Source organism: Triticum urartu, chromosome 7A (genome assembly GCF_056163025.1).
Source record: "Triticum urartu cultivar PI428250 chromosome 7A, HENAU_Tu73, whole genome shotgun sequence".
Taxonomy (NCBI): domain Eukaryota; kingdom Viridiplantae; phylum Streptophyta; class Magnoliopsida; order Poales; family Poaceae; genus Triticum; species Triticum urartu.
This window is the reverse complement of record NC_141879.1, coordinates 102,933,229-102,952,989: the sequence shown is the minus strand read 5'-3', so window position 1 is coordinate 102,952,989 and position 19,761 is coordinate 102,933,229. Positions and strand designations below refer to the sequence as shown.

The window sequence follows — 19,761 nt, the reverse complement described above, 5'->3', positions numbered from 1 at the left end:
CCCGGTTTCCCAACACACACCACCACTCCCACTATGGTAAAGAGACACAATCCCAACCTACGCCCACGAGCACGTCCTCGTATAGCCCCGGACACGCGAGGGAATGCGGTCGCCGCACAGCCCGCTGCTCCCCATGGCTGTTTGTTCGATCCCCATGGCTGTTTGTTCGATGCACGGACCGCGGTCACCATGTGCCGTCATCGGCCCCGCTGCGGATCCCCCGCGTGCATATACTATTTTTTTTTTGAGGAAACGATAATTTTTTTTTGAGGAAACAGTGCATATACTAATATACATCGCGCATCAATCTCATGTTCCCCTGATCCCCTCCACCATTCACCAAGGTGATATACACATCCATCTGCAAAATTCACTGACTTTCACTACTCCTTCCGTTTCAGTATACAAGTTCTGCGCGTACATCTAGATTGTCAATTTTATTATCCTAATATAAACTATATAACACAAAAATTATACGGTTTGAAAATAGAACATCTGAAGTTTATATTAATATATATTTTGTAATATATGACTTGTATTAAGTTGGTCAAATTGATGACCTAAGGGTACGCGCATGCCCTGTAAACTGAGAGAGAGGGAGTAACAAAACTCGATCGATCCCTTGACAAGGCTTGATTTTTTAACCTGACGCCCACGCGTAGATGCACGAGACGTGCTGAACCGGGACGGTGATGGGGACTGGTTGCTCCTCGATGACGTGCCATGGGGTAGGTTGATTTTTCTTCGTAATGAAGGCAAAAGATTTGTCTTATTCATTAATTAAGCTGAAGAGAGTTATCCAATAATTAGTGGAAAAATGGGCAACCATCACATACCGTTGAGCGGCACATGCACTCCGAAGAGGACCTCATCGAGACAATACAATGATGTCATTGTCATCACTTCTCCCCTAAAGGCGTCATCGCCACCCCAATCTCTGAGAAACCACTCCGACTTTGTCAAGGACGATCGTCGAACCAACCTCACTGAAAAGGCTGTGTGGCACATGAAGATCCGCGCCAGACCTCAGCCACCGTGACAAAGACAACGCAGCTCCGACACCGACAGAGAGCTACGGTGGAGATCACCGGACGGACCACCTACTACTCGTCATCGTACGTACACCATAGGGCCCTGCCACCGCAACTCTGACTTCACAGCAACAAACCAGCCAAGGGCATCCCACAAACACGCTGGAGAAGAGCCGGCTATCGCAGCCCATGTCGTGTCTCCTACATAGCTCCCCGTGACACCGTTGCCACAGAAGTTTGAACGCCAACACCAACTCTATCCACAAGTCCGACTTGCCGGTGCCCTGCTCGAAAGACGAAGCCCCCAAGAGAGAAAACAACATCAAAAGTGCCACCAATGTCCGATCACAAAGGATCAAGGGTTTCCCCCATAGCTGCAGCGATGACTAGATCCGTGCGGGAGGGGTGCAACAGCAATGCAGCGATGCCTCCAAGAAGGTCAACGACGCCCGCAACCATCGCCATCGTTGGTCACGGCACTTAGTCGAGACAGGGTCTTCACCCAAGCTCCACAAACACCCTCCGTCACACATCAACCGCCACCCAATCTGCCCGCCGACAAAGAAGCGCCTAGATCCACCGCAGCCAACCACACCTCACAGAGGCCACCGGTGGTCAAACTCCAGCACGAGGCGCCAGAATCATCAATGATCGACCGGACGCGACGTGAGCCGCTGATCCCCACCGAGCACCAAGCCGACAGGGAGTAGAGGAGTGTTGCTCGACGCCAAGAACCGCCATGGTTCCGGGCAGCAGCCGTACGTCAGGCGCGCCGACACGCTCCACGCGCACCATTGTCAGGCGCGCCGACACGCTCCGCAACAAGCCAATCAACCCGTACTTATCATGAATCTTCAACCTGGCGACTGAATCTTTGCTCTCCATCACCCCACTCCATGGAGAGACTCGGTGTTGTGCACGCATTGAGTGACGGGGCTGCTCAGTGGTGATGCTCAATCCTCCCGAGCCGGATTAGTTCCCGTTTTCTCTTTGTTTGGGGCTTGTTCTGTTGTGCCCTCAGCTTTTATTATGTACTACTTGCACTTGGACCGACCATGACTTGTTGTTGGATGCTTGGGATTGTTGCTTTTATAATTTGAAGCGGGGGGGAATCATTTTTCGCAATGGTGATGCTCAAATGCTTTGAGCTTCCAATGGGACTCGTGCGGTTTCGTAGATTCCAGCCAGGGTCGTGCGTGCTTTCTGGACACAAACAGACGGCCCGATCTTTTCATGAGTGTGCGGGTGGGTCGGTTTCGTTCGTTCGTTGTACCCGGCTAGTGATTACCTGGAACCTCCGAACTTGCTTTTGTTTTTGGCGCGTCGGCGGTCTAGACTTGGTACCACGTAGTACCGACACGGCCACTTCTGCAGGGATGCAGGGTTCAATGGACCAGCTGCTGCTAATCACAAAACAAGTCAATCCACTTAGAGTTAAATACCTGATCCTGACCGGCACAACGGTTGTTCTAAAGTGTATCCTTGGTTGTTTTCCTCGAGTGGTGTTGCGTCCATGGTTGGTGCTGCATCGGCATCATGTGTCCCTCCCTTGATTCTTCAACGAAAGCCTTTGACCTTTGTTGTTACGATGCCACATGCACCTGACCTGCTGATGATGAGCTGCACCTAAATTCCGACTTTCCGAGTAAGATACTCCCTCCATTCAATAATATAAGAGTGTTTTTGACACTAATGCAATGTCAAAAGCGTTTTTATATTATGAAATGAAGGGAGTAGTACAGTAATCATTTTGTGCTCCTTTGGCGGGAGCATTGATCGTGCGTGCGCCTTCATTAATCGTAACACGAACATCGCGTCGTGTCGCACGGAAACTGTCCAGTCAGAGCGCTCATTTGGACAAGTGAAGTCAGGGCGCTCATTTGGTCGTATCAGAGACATTTCACCGTTTGCTAAGCCTAGTGGAAATTGACGTTGCAAGCACGCCCAACTTTTTGACAAACGGAAGTTTTAAAAAAACTTTTGACAAACGGATCAGCCTGTGTTAGTTATCCTGTGTCCAGTCAGAAGTTTGCACTTGCACACGCACACACATGCGTGTCGAAACAGTGGACGCGTGAGAGATGTACGTACTACTACTACGCACTGAAATAAGCAGATTGAATATACCCGTGCTAGAGCATAGCCGGCAGGGGGCCGGCTTGGGGAGGCACGGTCTCCATGCGTGTGACACGACACGATGCATGTCACGGTCACCGCCCGGCGCTCACCTTCGCAAAGTCACTAGCCGAGCACCGGTCACCGGTCTCCCCCCACTGCGCACACCACCACCACCGCCACCACTACGGCAGAGACACAACCCCAGCCTACGCCCCACGAGCATGTGCTCGCATAGCCCAGCACACGAAAGGGAGGCGGCAGGCAGGCCGCCAGCCCGCTGCTTGCCCCCTTGATCCCTGACACCGTGTTGCCTCCCATGGCTGTTTGTTCCATGCACGGACCACGGTCACCATGTGTCGCGGTGCACCCTGCGCGTGTGCGGACTCCTATAGTATGCGTCGCGCATCAATCCCACTGTGTTGCCGGAGCAGCTAGCTCAAGGTTTTCAACGTGATCACATCAAGCGGAACACAGTGGAAGGGAACCGAGGGAGGCATCGGAGCCATGGAGCTGGAGCTGGGGCTCGCCGCACCCAACTCCGCGGGCCGGAAGCGGCGGTCGGCGGAGGCGTTCGGGGCTCCCGAGGCGGCCACACTGCCGCTCTTCATGCGCGTCGCGACGGCGGCTGGGAGGTGACCAGCAAGCGAGTGCTCGATCGATCGTTCCTTGACCGCTCGTGTCAGACGCAAATGCACCGACAACGCACCATGCATTTCTGCTGTGGGTCCAAGCGACGTACGCTATATGTGTCGGAGGAAGAGGCTGGTTGGGTGGCCGCCGGTGAAGAGCTCGCAACGCCCGCGCAGCAACGAACGGCCACGTGGAGGTGGAGATGGAACGGAAGGGCCACGACACGCTCCGCTTCATGTTCCCCTCCTCCACCGTTCACCAAGGTGATGAATGATACATCCGTCTCCATAATTCATTGACTTTCACTGACAAAACTCGATCCCTTGACATAATAACTTGACGCCCGCGCACAGATGCACGAGACGCGCTGAACCGGGACGCCCACCGCCATAGTAGTCACACTCACACGACATTCGTGGTCACCTGCGAGGGTGATGACGTGGACAGACTGCTCGCCGGTGACGTGCCATCGGGGGTAAGTTGCCTCATTCACGTAGATGCATACATGTCCTGACATCAGAACAACAGGATTTTTTTTACCATGCATCCTTATACTATTAGACTAGCCACAGTGAAGAGTAACCTACACCAGTAACATACACATATCCCTAGGCTATGTTACTATCTTCATAATGGGTACTCCCTCCGTCACAGTTTATAGGGCGTCTAGCCCAGATCGCTGGAACCAAGGGATGCAGCGATTGGCTCCATTTCATCCATATCGTAGTTAATTGTATGCGCCTAATTAGCTGAGAAGTTAATGATTCGGTAAACCCCACCTCCAATAAACGAGCAGCCTCCTTGCATGCATTGGTGGAGACCAATTCCACACCACGTTCACACCATGCATGCAGCTAGTACTAGTACTCCTAATTACTCATGCATGGTGTACTACTAGGCAGTAAATGAAACGCGCCTTAATCCTTCTCGATTCTGAAAATGCATGAAATCTGAGAGGTGCCTTATAAACTGTGACGGAGGGAGTAGTAACTTAGATGTGGTGTCATGCAAAGCTTCATTTATTAGGTCATAGACTCATATTTCATTGGAATATGTGATGTTACAGTAACTAGTTAAGTTACTAGAATTACCTCTTTCTTCATTAACTCATTGCCACATAGACAAATTTGCTGAGTTGGATTCGAAGTTACTGCTGAAGTTACTCTCATTATGGCTAGTCTTATATCGAACTTACTACGAGAATGTTTAATTAATCACCTGCAGAGACTTTGCGAGGTCGGCCAAACGGGGAAGTAAGGAAGCACGGGAAGTTTTCTTTCTTCCGTTTCCGTAATGCACGACCATTCCGTACATGTTGCGTACGGAGCTTACCATGCATATCCAGTCAGTGCTTTTACTTCAATGCAGAAAAAAAAAGGCTGTCAGTGCTACTACTGTTCTGAAGATGTTGAGTGCACGCAGGTAGTACCAGTGCAGTAGTACTAAACTTCATGCAGTACTAGTATGTCACACTTTAATTTGCACAAGTGGCCATTCTGTAACGGAAGGCCGGACTCTTCTGTTCGGGACGACCGGTTGCAAACGGGACCGGCAGAACTGTCCGAAAGATAAAACAAGTAAATCGGATCTGCATGCTCTAGCTCTAAAAAACATCCCTCTCCCCGATCGACACAGCTCGCCGCTCATCGGCTGCATCGATGTATCTAACGTAAGATGCGCCACAGACCACAGTTCTCTTTCAAAGAAAGATGCAGCGCGGTTCCAATTGGGCACTTGCAGAGAACGTCACATCGATCGGAGCCGGGCAGGTGCATGCACGTCCAGAGCGGCCGGACGACCGCTCGATCTGGGCCGTTGGGTGCGTGACGCCGACCGACTAAGTCGGTTCCATTCATATATATAGATGATGATAAACGTCAGCATCCCAATTTGTTGTTTTATGCTCTCAACAGAGCTCAGAAACGCAAGTTTACGCCGCCACCGAACAGGTCAAGCAAACAATCAGAGAACGGTCAGCGCCACTGTTCTGAAGGTGTTGGGTGCAAGCAGGTACTATCTTCGTCACAGTTTAGAAGACGCGCTTGGAAATTCTCTGAAACCTAGGTGATTATCTATTGGTTGTGAGATGAGCTAAAAAATAACATTCACACTACACATGCATATAGAAATAGTATATCAGAGTACTAATTAGCTACTAGAAATAAATGCAATGCGCCATAAACCCTGTCTATTATGAAAACGCACGCAAATTTAACTGTGCCTTTTAAAATGTGATGGAGGGAGTAGTACCAGTGCAGTGCAGTAGTGTGTCACTTTTTAATTTGCAAGCAGCTATTTTCTGACGGAAGGCCGGGCTGTTCTGCCCCGGACGACTGGGTGCAAACCGGACGGACAAAACTGTTTGAATGTTTGAGAAGGAGAAGAAATAAATCGAACGAATTGGTACAAAAACTCTACAAACATCGCTCTCTGCGGTCGCCACAGCTCGCATCTATCCAAAGTAAGATGCGGCCGGCACCGTGCGTTCTCTTTCAAAGAAGAAGATGCAGCACCCCCTCAAAAAAAAAAAGGATGCAGCACGGTTGCAATTGCAATTGGGCACTGGCAGAGAACGTCACGTTGGAGCTGGACAGGTGCATGCACGTACGTACGTGCATGGACCGTGTGCGACGCAGACGTGCAGAGCGGCCGGTCGACCGCTCGATGTGCCGTGCAGTGCGATGCGTGCGTGCGCAACGCCGACCAGACGGTCTTCGCGCGTGCACGTGCGGTCGCAACAACGAACGCCAATTTCACATCCGGCGAACGCAGCTCGTTTTTTCTGTCGAGAGTGCATCTTTCCGGCTTAGTCTGCTTTTTCCGAAAGTCATCTAAACGCTCTTATATTTATTTATCAGGCCTTGTTCGGTTTGGCAGGGTTTGAAGAGGTTTGAAAGGGATTGAAAGAGATTAAATCCCTTGCAAATCAAAATCCTTCTCAAACCTCCCCAATCCCCTTCAATCCCTGTGGCAAGGGGATTAACCGAACATGGCCTTAAGGAAGTAGTTCCGTTCACCGATTTGGTGTTTTTTATCGTTTCTACTCCATACTCTGGTGTCCAAGCTAGTGTGATGGTTTCTGGCGACGAAACTGAGGCATTAGCATTTCCTATAGAAAAAAAACATCTGAGGTTGTCCCGATCATGCACCCATACGAATCCTACAATAGTGCCAATCAACAGACCCAGCCCATAAAAGAAGAGAACATGATACGAGCGTCAACGCCGAATGTTAAGCTAGATGATACGCGGATCTCCGAACTCATACACAAACACACATGTTGCTTTCGGAATCTCAGCATCCCAATTTGTTTTCATCCCCACGACAGCTCAGGAATGCAAGTTTACGCCGCCACTGACCTGAGCCGGTCAAACAAACAATCAATCAGATGCATGGCCCCGGCCGGCAGCTTGTTTTGCCTGTTTGTTTCTCCAAATCCGCAGAGTTTCCCCGGCAGCTTGCTTGCTCACTCACCACCCACCTGTTTTGATCTTACCCCAACTCGCACAAAACCTGATTGATGTCGACTCGAACGGCAATTACCAGACCCCATGAAACTTCTCACAAGCTGAACTAAACTTGTCACCCGGTTCAACGGGGACCGATACGAGGTCGTCGGCGTCCCCCCACGCGCGATCCGGATAGTTCGGCGACCGATGATTAGCTCCATCCATGGATTTTCATGGACTCCCGTCCCATGCATGATTCCATCCACTCGGAAGAAAAATGAAACAAGTAGAGTACTCCTGGTGCGGCCGGTCGACACCTGGTCCGTCCACGGACGGACCGACTGCGACGTCCGACGCCACACGAATCTTCCAGGGCGGCTCCTAAGCGGCGTAATCAAGTGCCGACACACGCGCATCATTAGGCCGATAAGACGCAGCATCACCCACGCCACGCACTAATCCCCCGGCGGGCCCACGCTAAACCCAAACAAACCTCGTGAGCACCGAGCACCGGTCCACTCCACTGACGCCCCTCGTATGCCGTACACACGAGGCATCGCACGGCCGAGTGCCTGGCTCGCCCTGGCGGTGGCCGCCGCGGGCCAAGCGGGCGGCGGGCCCGCCACCGCCTAGTCTCGGCCACGGCGCGCCGACACGCGGGGAGGCGCACCGCGATACGCCACCGGCCACGTCGGCGACCCACCACCGGCTAAACGCCGACACGAGGGGAGATACACCACGAGACGCTACGGCGGTGGTGGCGGCGGCTGCTGCTTTTGAGGCGGGTGGGAACTGGGGCCTGGCCGTGTTCGGCGTTCCTTTCCAAAAAGCACACGGAATTGCACTGCCGCTGCCGCTGCTTTCCTGGAATCCGGCCATGATGTTGTGGGAATCAAGATGAAGAAACGGAGACGAAAGAGAGAGTGCGTGCATGGAATGATTCCTGAAGTTTTTGTTTGCCGGTATCTTCTTCCTTTACAAACACTCTTATATCTGCTGCAGGTTGTAGGTACATGGCCATGCACCTTGCTTAGTTGCATGCCCATGCCCAAGCACGCGCACGCACTCACACGCCCCGAGTCTACTGCTACCAAGCTCGCCGTCGCTGACAGTCCAAGCCCTACTTAGTAACCCCCTGGCCGAGCTGACTGCGACGTCGCGGCGCCATTATTGGTCGGGTCGGCCCCCGAGCTCGCCCGGCATTTCACCAAACACCTTGCGTGTCGGATCCATGCTTGCTTCCCCATGCCTTCTTGCTCACTGAGATGGTTGATGCTCTGCTACTGCTAGCTAGCTCGCTGCTGATTGCTGCTAAGGACTAATTAAGACGCACTAGTACTAGGTATGTAGGCGGTGGTGGTGGTGGTCGGAGGAGAACTGAAGAATCGGCGGGGGTTTACTCGTCGTCGTCGGTGTCGGGGGTGGGCTCCCGGTTGAGGTCGGGGTTCTTGGGCCGGCGGCGCTGGGACGGCGACGGCGGGGCCGGAGGGGCGACGACGCCGATCCCGCCGGAGTGGAGCGCGTCGACGCGCGCGCCGACCTCGGCGGCCTTCTTGCGGATGGCGGCGGCGGTGAGGTCCCCGGGCGCGGCGGCGGGGGCGCCGTCGAGGAGCTGGTCGGGGAAGTTGAGGCGCGCGGAGCGGCCGCGGAGGTAGAAGACGGCGGTGTCGTAGGCGCGCGCGGCGGCGACGGCGGTGGCGTAGGAGCCGAGCCAGATCCGCGACCGCTTGTTGGGCTCCCGGATCTCGGCCACCCACTTGCCCCACTTCCGCATCCGCACCCCGCGGTACTGCCTGCCCGCCCCTCCTCCGCCTCCTCCCCGCCCCACGACGCCGGACGGCGGCGCGCGGGCCGAGAGCGGCTGCGCGGGCGTGGGGCGCTGCTGCGGCGGCGCCGGCGCCGGCGGGTAGAAGGCGACCGTGGCTTCCCTCTCCATGGCGGCGCCCGCGAACGCACCCAATTCGGCGGCGGCTCCTAGGGGGTGGGCTGGTTGGTTGCTGCTGCGGCGTGGGCGCTCTGCCGCTCTGTGTGTGTCGGCCCGGCCCCTCTCTCTCCACTGGTACTGGGCCTAGGGTGTGGCGGGGTGGGGTTATAAATAGAGTGGATTAAGTGCGTGGCGCGGCGCGGCGCGGTGGGGATTAGCGGTGTCGAGTTGGTGGGTGGGCGATTTGGGATTAGGGCCAGTGGTGCGGTGATTCATCGAAGGCGCTGGATGGGTTTCTCTCTCCGTCTTTCCAGCCGGTGCGTGTCGTGAGTGTCTCGCCGTCTGTAACACGGAAGTGTGCTCCGTAAAAAGTAGTGACTGGAGGTCGGCGGATTCTTGGATCGGCATCGTCCCGTCTTGTGCGGTACTCGATCGAGTCAGGTGTGCTGTCCGATCGGTCGTGTGACTTATCCAGGGGATTTATTTAGTAGTGGAGGGTGTCGATGGCTCCTCACTTGGATCCACGCCACGCAACAAGGTTCTGATCGTGATCGAGGTAATTGACAAGGTTTTGAGCTGTTGCGCTCCACGGAATCATGCACGCACGCTAATAAGCCGTCGTGATTGACAGCACGAGCCTCGATCGGTCGACCGCAGATATCCCCCGCGAGACGACCCGACGCGCGGTACGCGCCGCGCTAGCCGGTCGCGGCGTGCGCCCGGCCCCACCACCGTCTAACGAGCGGGAAAGTCTAGGCGGCTAGCCGGCGAGAGATGCACGAACGAACGCCGTGGATCTCCATGTCGGCCGCGGCCGCCACGTGCGGCGTCGCGTCGGACGGCACGACGAGAAACGAAACCCATCTGACCTTCGTGCAGAGAGGGAGCACGGTGGACTGAGCTAGCCCGCGCGGCGGGAGAGCGGGGGCCACGTGGACGGACGCAGGGGGGCGCCGACGAGGGGGAGGCTCGCGGTCGCGGCTGGGATACGGCACGGGGGCGAGGTGGCGCCCGCGCGGGGCCGTGGCGCGCCGCTGGGGTCCCCGACAAAGACGGCGACCGCGACGGCGTTGCTATCCACCCATCCATCCGTCCGCTCTCGGGCCCGCTCGGTTTGTTTGGGTAGGTGGTGGCGCCCGCCTGTGCCTGCGCGGGTGGGGCCCGGCCGATTCGTCTCGGCCTGCCTCGTCAACTTTGGGCGAACGGTTTGGTTTGTCCTGGCCTCGGGTTTGTTTATTGCTTGAGCGGCTGCCGTTGGACGGTGGCCGGCCCGCCCGCCCGCCGGGTGACGGACTCTCACTGTGAGGCGGTGAGCGAGCGAGCGACCGACCGACCCACCGGCTAGTGGTGACGAGTGGTTTACTGGTGATGGTGAGTCGTCTCTTCTAGTATCTTCTTCGGGAGGAGACGATTTTCGGGCTGTTTGATGCTGCGCGCCTACGTCGGTCGGGCTAGATGTTTTTCCATCCCGCTTCAGGTCAATGGAACATTCTAGATTTACAGCTGCTGCTGCTAACCGTTTACCTGCCTCGTCGGTGTAAAATTCGGGTCAACGGTTATTCGTTCTCTTGCAAAAAGTTTTCTTTCCAAAAAGATCAGACCTATCATAAATATTCACCCGAAATATCCTTGATTTGTGAAGATTTGTTTATTCATTCCATATTCAACAAGTAAAAGTATACGAAAACACTAAAAAAATCTGACATTAGATTTTTGGGGATGATAAATTTGACTTTTTTCATGACAATTTATATTGGCACGATGATTGAAAATTTTGTTTGCGAGCACGCCAATTTTTTGATAAAAAGTTAAACTAAGACATGCCGTATTCATCAACTGAACTTGCCACCATCGAAAAACATAACCATGAAAAATGTTTGATTACATGGTAAAAAATCTGACGTCAGATATGTAGTGGAGTCAGCGAACCCTAAAAAAATATAAAGTAATTCTGCGTATTAAAGTTCTTTGCTGCAGCTGCATATGAATTTTTTTGGGAGAGAAAAACTTTCTATCTATTTATCAACTATCAAGATAGTACAAAGAACACCAGAAATAACAAAATAAACCCACGTGCATAGATCAGATAACGACGACTGCAACAACTGGAGCGAGTCGAAGGCACACCGCCGTCTTCGCCCATCTCTCATCGAGCCAAGTAAATCTTGTTGTAGTAGACAATCAAAAAGTTGTCATGTTAAGGCCTCGTATGACCAACGCATTAGAACAATAACCACCCCAATGAAAAAAGATCCAAAGAATCTAACTTGTAGACACACGAATATAGATGAACGAAAACAGAATCCACGCAGATCCACTGAAGACAAACGCTGGCTGAATCCAGCGAGACCCGCATGAGAAAAACCTCAACACGCCCTTCGACAGTGCTAGAAACACCACCGAAAATGAGACTAGGCAGATAGAACCTTATTCCATCTTGAGAGAGTCGCCGCCTCGTCTCTCTGTGCAGTATATAAATGTTGGGGAACGTAGTAATTTCAAAAATTTCCAACGCACATGCAAGATCATGGTGATGCATAGCAACGAGAGGAAAGAGTGTTGTCTACGTACCCTCATAGACCGAAAACGGAAGCGTTAGTACAACGCGGTTGATGTAGTCGTACGTCTTCACGATCTGACCGATCAAGTACTGAACGCACAGCACCTCCGAGTTCTGCACACGTTCAACTCGATGACGTCCCTCGAACTCCGATTCAGCCGAGTGTTGAGGGAGAGTTTCGTCAGCACGACGGCGTGGTGACGATGATGATGTTCTACCGACGCAGGGCTTCGCCTAAGTACCGCTACGATATGATCGAGGTAGATTATGGTGGAGGGGGGCACCGCACACGGCTAAGAGATCAAGAGATCAATTGTTGTCTCTTTGGGGTGCCCCCTGCCCCCGTATATAAAGGAGTGGAGGAGGGGAAGGGCCGACCCTTTCTATGGCGCGCCCTAGGGGAGTCCTACTCCCACGGGAGTAGGATTCCCCTTTCCTAGTAGAACTAGGAGCCCTTCCAAGTAGTAGGAGTAGGAGGGAAGGAAAGGGAAGGGAAAAGGAGAAGGAAGGAAGGGGGCGCCCCCCCTCCCTAGTCCAATTCGGACCAGCCCATGGGGAGGGGTGTGGCCACCCTTTGAGGCCTTTCTCTTCTTTCCCGTATGGCCCATTAAGGCCCAATACGAATTCCCGTAACTCCCCGGTACTCTCGAAAATACCCGAATCACTCGGAACCTTTCCGATGTCCGAATATAGTCGTCCAATATATCAATCTTTACGTCTCGACCATTTCGGGACTCCTCGTCATGTCCCCGATCTCATCCGGGACTCCGAACTCCTTCGGTAAATCAAAACACATAAACTCATAATATAACCGTCATCGAACTTTAAGCGTGCGGACCCTACGGGTTCGAGAACTATGTAGACATGACCGAGACACGTCTCCGGTCAATAACCAATAGCGGAACATGGATGCTCATATTGGCTCCTACATATTCTATGAAGATCTTTATCGGTCAAACCGCATAACAACATACGTTGTTCCCTTTGTCATCGGTATGCTACTTACCCGAGATTCGATCATCGGTATCTCAATACCTAGTTCAATCTCGTTACCGGCAAGTCTCTTTACTTGTTCCGTAATACATCATCCCACAAATAACTCATTAGTTGCAATGCTTGCAAGGCTTATAGTGATGTGCATTACTGAGTGGGCCCAGAGATACCTCTCCGACAATCGGAGTGACAAATCCTAATCTCGAAATATGCCAACCCAACAAGTACCTTCGGAGACACCTGTAGAGCACCTTTATAATCACCCAGTTACGTTGTGACGTTTGGTGGCACACAAAGTGTTCCTCCGGTAAATGGGAGTTGCATAATCTCATAGTCATAGGAACATGTATAAGTCATGAAGAAAGCAGTAGCAACAAACTAAACGATCGTGTGCTAAGCTAACGGAATGGTTCAAGTCAATCACATCATTCTCCTAATGATGTGATCCCGTTAATCAAATGACAACTCATGTCTATGGTTAGGAAATATAACTATCTTTGATCAACGAGCTAGTCAAGTAGAGGCATACTAGTGACACTCTGTTTGTCTATGTATTCACACATGTATTATGTTTCCGGTTAATACAATTCTAGCATGAATAATAAACATTTATCATGATATAAGGAAATAAAGAATAACTTTATTATTGCCTCTATGGCATATTTCCTTCAGTCTCCCACTTGCACTAGAGTCAATAATCTAGTTCACATCGCCATGTGATTTAATACCAATAGTTCACATCACCATGTGATTAACACCCATAGTTCACATCGACATGTGACCAACACCCAAAGGGTTTACTAGAGTTAATAATCTAGTTCACATCGCTATGTGATTAACACCCAAAGAGTACTAAGGTGTGATCATGTTTTGCTTGTGAGAGAAGTTTAGTCAACGGTCTGCCACATTCAGATCCGTAAGTATTTTGCAAATTTCTATGTCAACAATGCTCTGCACGGAGCTACTCTAGCTAATTGCTCCCACTTTCAATATGTATCTAGATTGAGATTTAGAGTCATCTGGATCAGTGACCAGTCCCTTTGCAGTAGAAGCATTTAGTCTCAGGCTTAGGACCAGACTTGGGCTTCTTCACTTGAGCAGCAACTTGCTTGCCGTTCTTCTTGAAGTTCCCTTTCTTCCCTTTGCCCTTTTTGAAACTACTGGTCTTTGTCAACCATCAACACTTGATATTTTTCTTGATTTCTACATTCGTTGATTTTAGCATTACGAAGAGCTTGGGAATCGTTTCCGTTATCCCTTGCATATCATAATTCATCACGAAGTTCTACTAACTTGGTGATGGTAACTAGAGAATTCTATCAATCACTATCTTATCTGGAAGATTAATTCTCACTTGATTCAAGAGATTGTAGTACCCAGACAATCTGAGCACGTGCTCACTGCTTGAGCTATTCTCCTCCATCTTTTTAGCTATAGAACTTGTTGAAGACTTCATATCTCTCAACTCGGGTATTTGCTTGAAATATTAACTTCAACTCCTGGAACATCTCATATGGTCCATGACATTCAAAACGTCTTTGAAGTCCCGATTTTAAGCTGTAACGCCCCAATACCGGAGCTTCAGATGCCTTCCAGGGTTTCCGGGTTTCGTCGTGTGATTTGTTTGGTCCGTTGCATTTCATCTTTGCATCATGTGCATTGCATCATGTCATCATACAACCCGTTTTAAAACTCACTAAATAAATTGCATGGATCTTCGGTCCATTTAAACCAAGGGAATTCACATGGTGATTCTCTTTATAACATATCTTCCCGATATTAGGGAGCTATATCAAATCTTCCATTTTCGGAATCACCTATAACACACTTGCAATTTATCACATGCCGTCTTCCGCTTCAAGTTTGGTCCCCAAACTTTTCCTGTAATTTCTTTCGTCACTTCCCCGAGCTCCACCTAAATTCTCAACATTTCTGGTGCACTTCAAAACCCTAGCCCTAGTTCAAACCATTTGATTAAACTCAAATGAGTTTGAATTCATATCTTCGGATCTTGCCACTTCTAATTTTCTCGGACCATGCACATTTTTAAGAGTCCGGGAAAATTGTCCTCGTGCCCAGATTCTGCCCCTACCGTCTCTTTCTTTTCCTTCTCTTTCTCTGTTTTTGTTTTAAAAAGGAAAAGAGTGAGAGAGAGAGAGAGAGGAGGAAAGCCAGCCCAGCTGGGCCTCCCTCCCTCACGCGCCGGCCCAAGGCCAGGCCCAATCAGCAGCCCAGCCGCACCCCACTCCTTTTCTAACCCTAGCCCCGACCGGATCCCTCTGCTCGATCCCTCTCCCTTCCCTCATTCCCTCAGCGCCGCCAGGGGCCTCGGCTCGAGCCCCTTCTCCTCCCTCGACCTTCTCCCTCCAGCGCCATAGTCTTCCTCTCCCTCTCGTTTTCCCCGCGCCGCCACTCACTCACACGCACGCATCGAACCAGGGAGAGGAGCTCCCTTCGGCTCGCAACCTCCTGGCCAGCCGTGCCCCTCCATGCCGCTGCCTTGCTGCTCCCTCCGGCGAGCGCCGCGCTGTCTCCTTGCCTTGCCTACTCTATCGGCATCAACAACAGCAGCGGTCCGACGCCCAAGCTCCTCCCCCCGCGTCCCCGCAGTGGCGCTGCTTCCTGGAGGCCGCCCCTATCCCTCTTCACCGCCTGCGCCTCCCTCCTCCCGCGTGCCTTCCCCTCTCCTCGAGCACCGGCCGCCACAGCAGCTTCATCCCATCGCGACCCCGCTGCTGTTTTTCCTTGCCCTGTGTCCACCTCGCATACTAGCGCCTGACCTCCTCTAACGCACCACCAGGAACCGCCGCGCCGCTCTGGCGATCCAGCCCGCCGGCGACCTCGACCCTTCCAGGGCCTCCCTGGCCTCCCGACCCGCCGCTACAGTGGTCCGGCGCCGCAGCCTCGTCAGCGCCCGTGCCTCCTCCTCCCTCCGTTCGGCCTGCACCACCGGCCTTCAAGCTCGACGTCCGCCTCGGCCATCTTCTCCTGCTGCCTCAGCAACCCCTTCATGGCCAACTCCTACGAGACCTCCACCTCCTTGCTGCCCGGTGGGCCTTGTTTTTTCCCCTCTTGTGGCCGCCAAGAACCAGCAACCAGGGACATCAAGGACGCCTTCGTGGGTTCTTTCGCCAAGTACCGACGCCGCAGATTTTGGGACACGCCAAGTTCCACTTAAAGATGTTCCACTTCATCCGATGTGGATTTCGACAAGTACCACGACGCTCGGATCCCTTGGATACATCAAGTTTGACTACACTGCGAGACGAAGAATGCCAAGTACCTCTCCGAAAACGAACGTGTACCACTACGTCCGGAGGCATCGGATCCGTCAAGTCCGAAGACCTTTAATACCACGACAACCCCGAAGGGTTTTGCATTCGTCAAGTTCACCTTCAAAACGAGTACCTCTACCGTCGCCCCCGTGGACGTCAAGTTCCTTGCCGTGACCCCGAACACCTACGGAGTGTGTACAACTACGAAACGAGAACAACTACTTCCATTACCGCCGTCCCGAGAACGTCTACTTCCTCTACTTTGCACCGAACCCAAACCGTCCTCGTTTGCACGCTTCGAAGGTATAACCGCCGAGACGATGACCCGCGAAACGAATGCATGTTGTGTGATGTATCATGTATGAGATGCACCCTTGTTCTCCTCGAATCCGAAACTGTCGGTGCACATTGCCCCTCTTTCGCCTTGTCACCGACATGTGGGAACCCGGTAGTCGGGAGCACCCCACCATCTTGCTCAACTCGCTCACGTCGCTTTTCCTTTTTCACCAGCATCTCCATGAGCTACCGGAACCGATATGTCGCGTGGCATCATTTTCGGATTCGTTGTCGTGGCACCCCTTTCGTTTCCGCCACGATGACAAACGCTTCATAATGCTCATGTCAACGTTTTCATATATATTGCATAAAAACTTGCTCATGTCATCCGCATCATGATAACAACTTCAAGTTTGGTTAAAATTGTTGTTTGCATTAAATTACTAATGCATATGAGGATTTACCTGGTTTGTTGTTTATTATATCCGGCCCCATTTAAATTGTTTAGATGGTATAATTTTGTTATGTTTCATCTCTTGACATGCTTAACAACATTTAATATTGGTGAGTACATAACCGAGAGAGAACTAAATAATTGATGTGGTGTTTCGTCAATATGCAACGGAGTTGCATGTTGAGCCCCACTTAATTTGTAGGGTTTGTTTGTGCACTTTGCCATGCCATGCCTCTTTAAACCGGACATGCATCATACTTGATTGTGCATCATACCATGTTTATGTGGTGGTTGTTTACTATGTTGTGTGCTTCTTTCCGGTGTTGCTTCTTCGGGTTGGTTCCGATAACGTCGCGTTTGTGAGGACCCGTTCGACTATGTCCGTTTGTCTTCCTCATGGACTCGCTCTTCTTCCTTGCGGGATCTTAGGCAAGATGACCATACCCTCAAAATCACTTCTATCTTTGCTTGCTAGTTGCTCGCTCTTTTGCTATGCCTATGCTGCGATACCTACCACTTGCTTATCATGCCTCCCATATTGTTGAACCAAGCCTCTAACCCACCTTGTCCTAGCAAACCGTTGTTTGGCTATGTTACCACTTTGCTCAGCCCCTCTTATAGCGTTGTTAGTTGCAGGTGAAGATTGAAGTTTGTTCCTTGTTGGAACATGGAGATGTTGTTCCTTGTTGGAACATGTTTACTTGTTGGGATATCACAATATCTCTTATCTAATTAATGCATCTATATACTTGGTAAAGGGTGGAAGGCTCGGCCTTATGCCTAGTGTTTTGTTCCACTCTTGCCACCCTAGTTTCCGTCATATCGGTGTTATGTTCCCGAATTTTGCGTTCCTTACGCGGTTGGGTTATAATGGGAACCCCTTGACAGTTCACCTTGAATAAAACTCCTCCAGCAAGGCCCAACCTTGGTTTTACCATTCGCCACCTAGCCTTTTTTCCCTTGGGAGTCGCGCATCCCGAGGGTCATCTTTATTTTAAACCCCCCGGGCCAGTGCTTGTCTAAGTGTTGGTCCAAACTAGAGCCCCTTGCAGCGCCACCTCGGGGAAACTCGAGGGCTGGTTTTAGTTGTACGGATTGCTTATCCGGTGTTGCCCTGAGAACGAGATATGTGCAGCTCCTATCGGGATGTCGGCGCATCGGGTGGTCTTGCTGGACTTGTTTTACCATTGTCGAGGATGTCCTGTAATCGGGATTCTGAGCCTGATCGGGTCTTCCCGCTAGAAGGAATATCCTTCGTTGACCGTGAGAGCTTGTGATGGGCTAAGTTGGGACACCCCTGTAGGGATTTGAACTTTCAAAAGCCGTGCCCGCGGTTATGGGCAGATGGGAATTTGTTAATGTCCGGTTGTAGAAAACCTGAAGTTGATCTTAACTAAAATACACCAACCACGTGTGTAACCGTGATGGTCTCTTCTCGGCGGAGTCCGGGAAGTGAACACGGTGTTGGGGTTATGTTTGACGTAGGTTGTTCTAGGATCACTTCTTGATCATAGATTCTCGACCATGCTTTGCCTTCTCTTCTCGCTCTCATTTGCGTATGTTCAGCAACCATATATGCTAGTCGCTTGCTGCAGCTCCACATCATACATTTACCTTACCTATAAGCTTAAATAGTCTTGATCGCGAGGGTGTGAGATTGCTGAGTCCCCGTGGCTCACAGATACTTCCAAAACCAGTTTGCAGGTGCCGTTGAACAGTGTAGATGACGCAACCAAGCTCAAGGAGGAGCTCGATGAAGATCTCATTCTTTGTGTTGTTCCATTTCCAGTTGATCAGTAGTGGAGCCCAATCGGGACGATCGGGGATCTGTGTAGCATTTGGGGTAGTCTTCTTTTATTTTGGGTTCCGTAGTCGGACCTTGATTGTATCTGGTTGATGTAATGCTTTATTCATGTAATTGTGTGAAATGGCGATTGTAAGCCATCTATGTATCTCTTTCCCTTATGTATTACATGGGTTGTGTGAAGATTACCTCACTTGCGACATTGCTTTCAATGCGGTTATGCCTCTAAGTCGTGCTTCAACACGTGGGAGATATAGCCGCATCGAGGGCGTTACATAAGCCGTTAAGCATGGTCCACTAAACTATCAAGTAGTCATCATATTGAGTTAGCCAAACGTTCATAACGTCTGCATCTACTCTTGCAATAGGTTTGTCACCTAGCGGTGCATCAAAGACATAATTCTTCTGTGCAGCAATGAGGATAATCCTCAGATCACGGATCCAATCCGCATCATTGCTACTAACATTTTTCAACTTAATTTTCTCTAGGAACATATCAAAAATAAAACAGGGGAGCTAAACGCGAGCTATTGATCTACAACATAGATATGCTAATACTACCAAGACTAAGTTCATGATAAATTTAAGTTCAATTAATCATATTACTTAAGAACTCCCACTTAGAAAGGCATTCCTCTAATCTTGTAAGTGATCATGTGATCCAAATCAACTAAACCATAACCGATCATCACGTGAAATGGAGTAGTTTTCAATGGTGAACATCACTATGTTGATCATATCTACTATATGATTCAGGCTCGACCTTTCGGTCTCAGTGTTCCGAGGCCATATCTGCATATGCTAGGTTCGTCAAGTTTAACCTAAATATTCTGCGTGTGCAAAACTGGCTTGCACCCATTGTAGATGGACGTAGAGCTTATCACACCCGATCATCACGTGGTGTCTGGGCACAACGAACTTTGGCAATGGTGCATACTCAGGGAGAACACTTATACCTTGAAATTTTAGTAAGGGATCATCTTATAAAGCTACCGTCGAACTAAGCAAAATAAGATGCATAAAAGATAAACATCATATGCAATCATAATATGTGACAGGATATGGCCATGATCATCTTGCGCCTTTGATCTCCATCTCCAAAGTACTGTCATGATCTCCATCGTCACCGGCATGAAACCATGATCTCCATCATCTTGATCTATATCAATGTGACGGCACATGGTCGTCTCGCCAACTATTGCTCTTGCAACTATTGCTATTGCATAGCGATAAAGTAAAGCAATTAT

The 19,761-nt window shown here is 50.9% G+C and overlaps 1 protein-coding gene across 1 annotated transcript; it reads right to left on the bottom strand.

The window, feature by feature from the left end:
• Positions 1–8,165: 8,165 nt before the first annotated feature.
• LOC125521638 (ethylene-responsive transcription factor RAP2-1-like) lies at positions 8,166–9,314 on the bottom strand. Its single transcript, XM_048686699.2, has one exon. It carries the CDS (start codon positions 9,162–9,164, stop codon positions 8,625–8,627), a length of 540 nt encoding a protein of 179 aa, XP_048542656.1. The 5' UTR covers positions 9,165–9,314; the 3' UTR covers positions 8,166–8,624.
• Between the last annotated feature and the right edge of the window lie 10,447 nt (positions 9,315–19,761).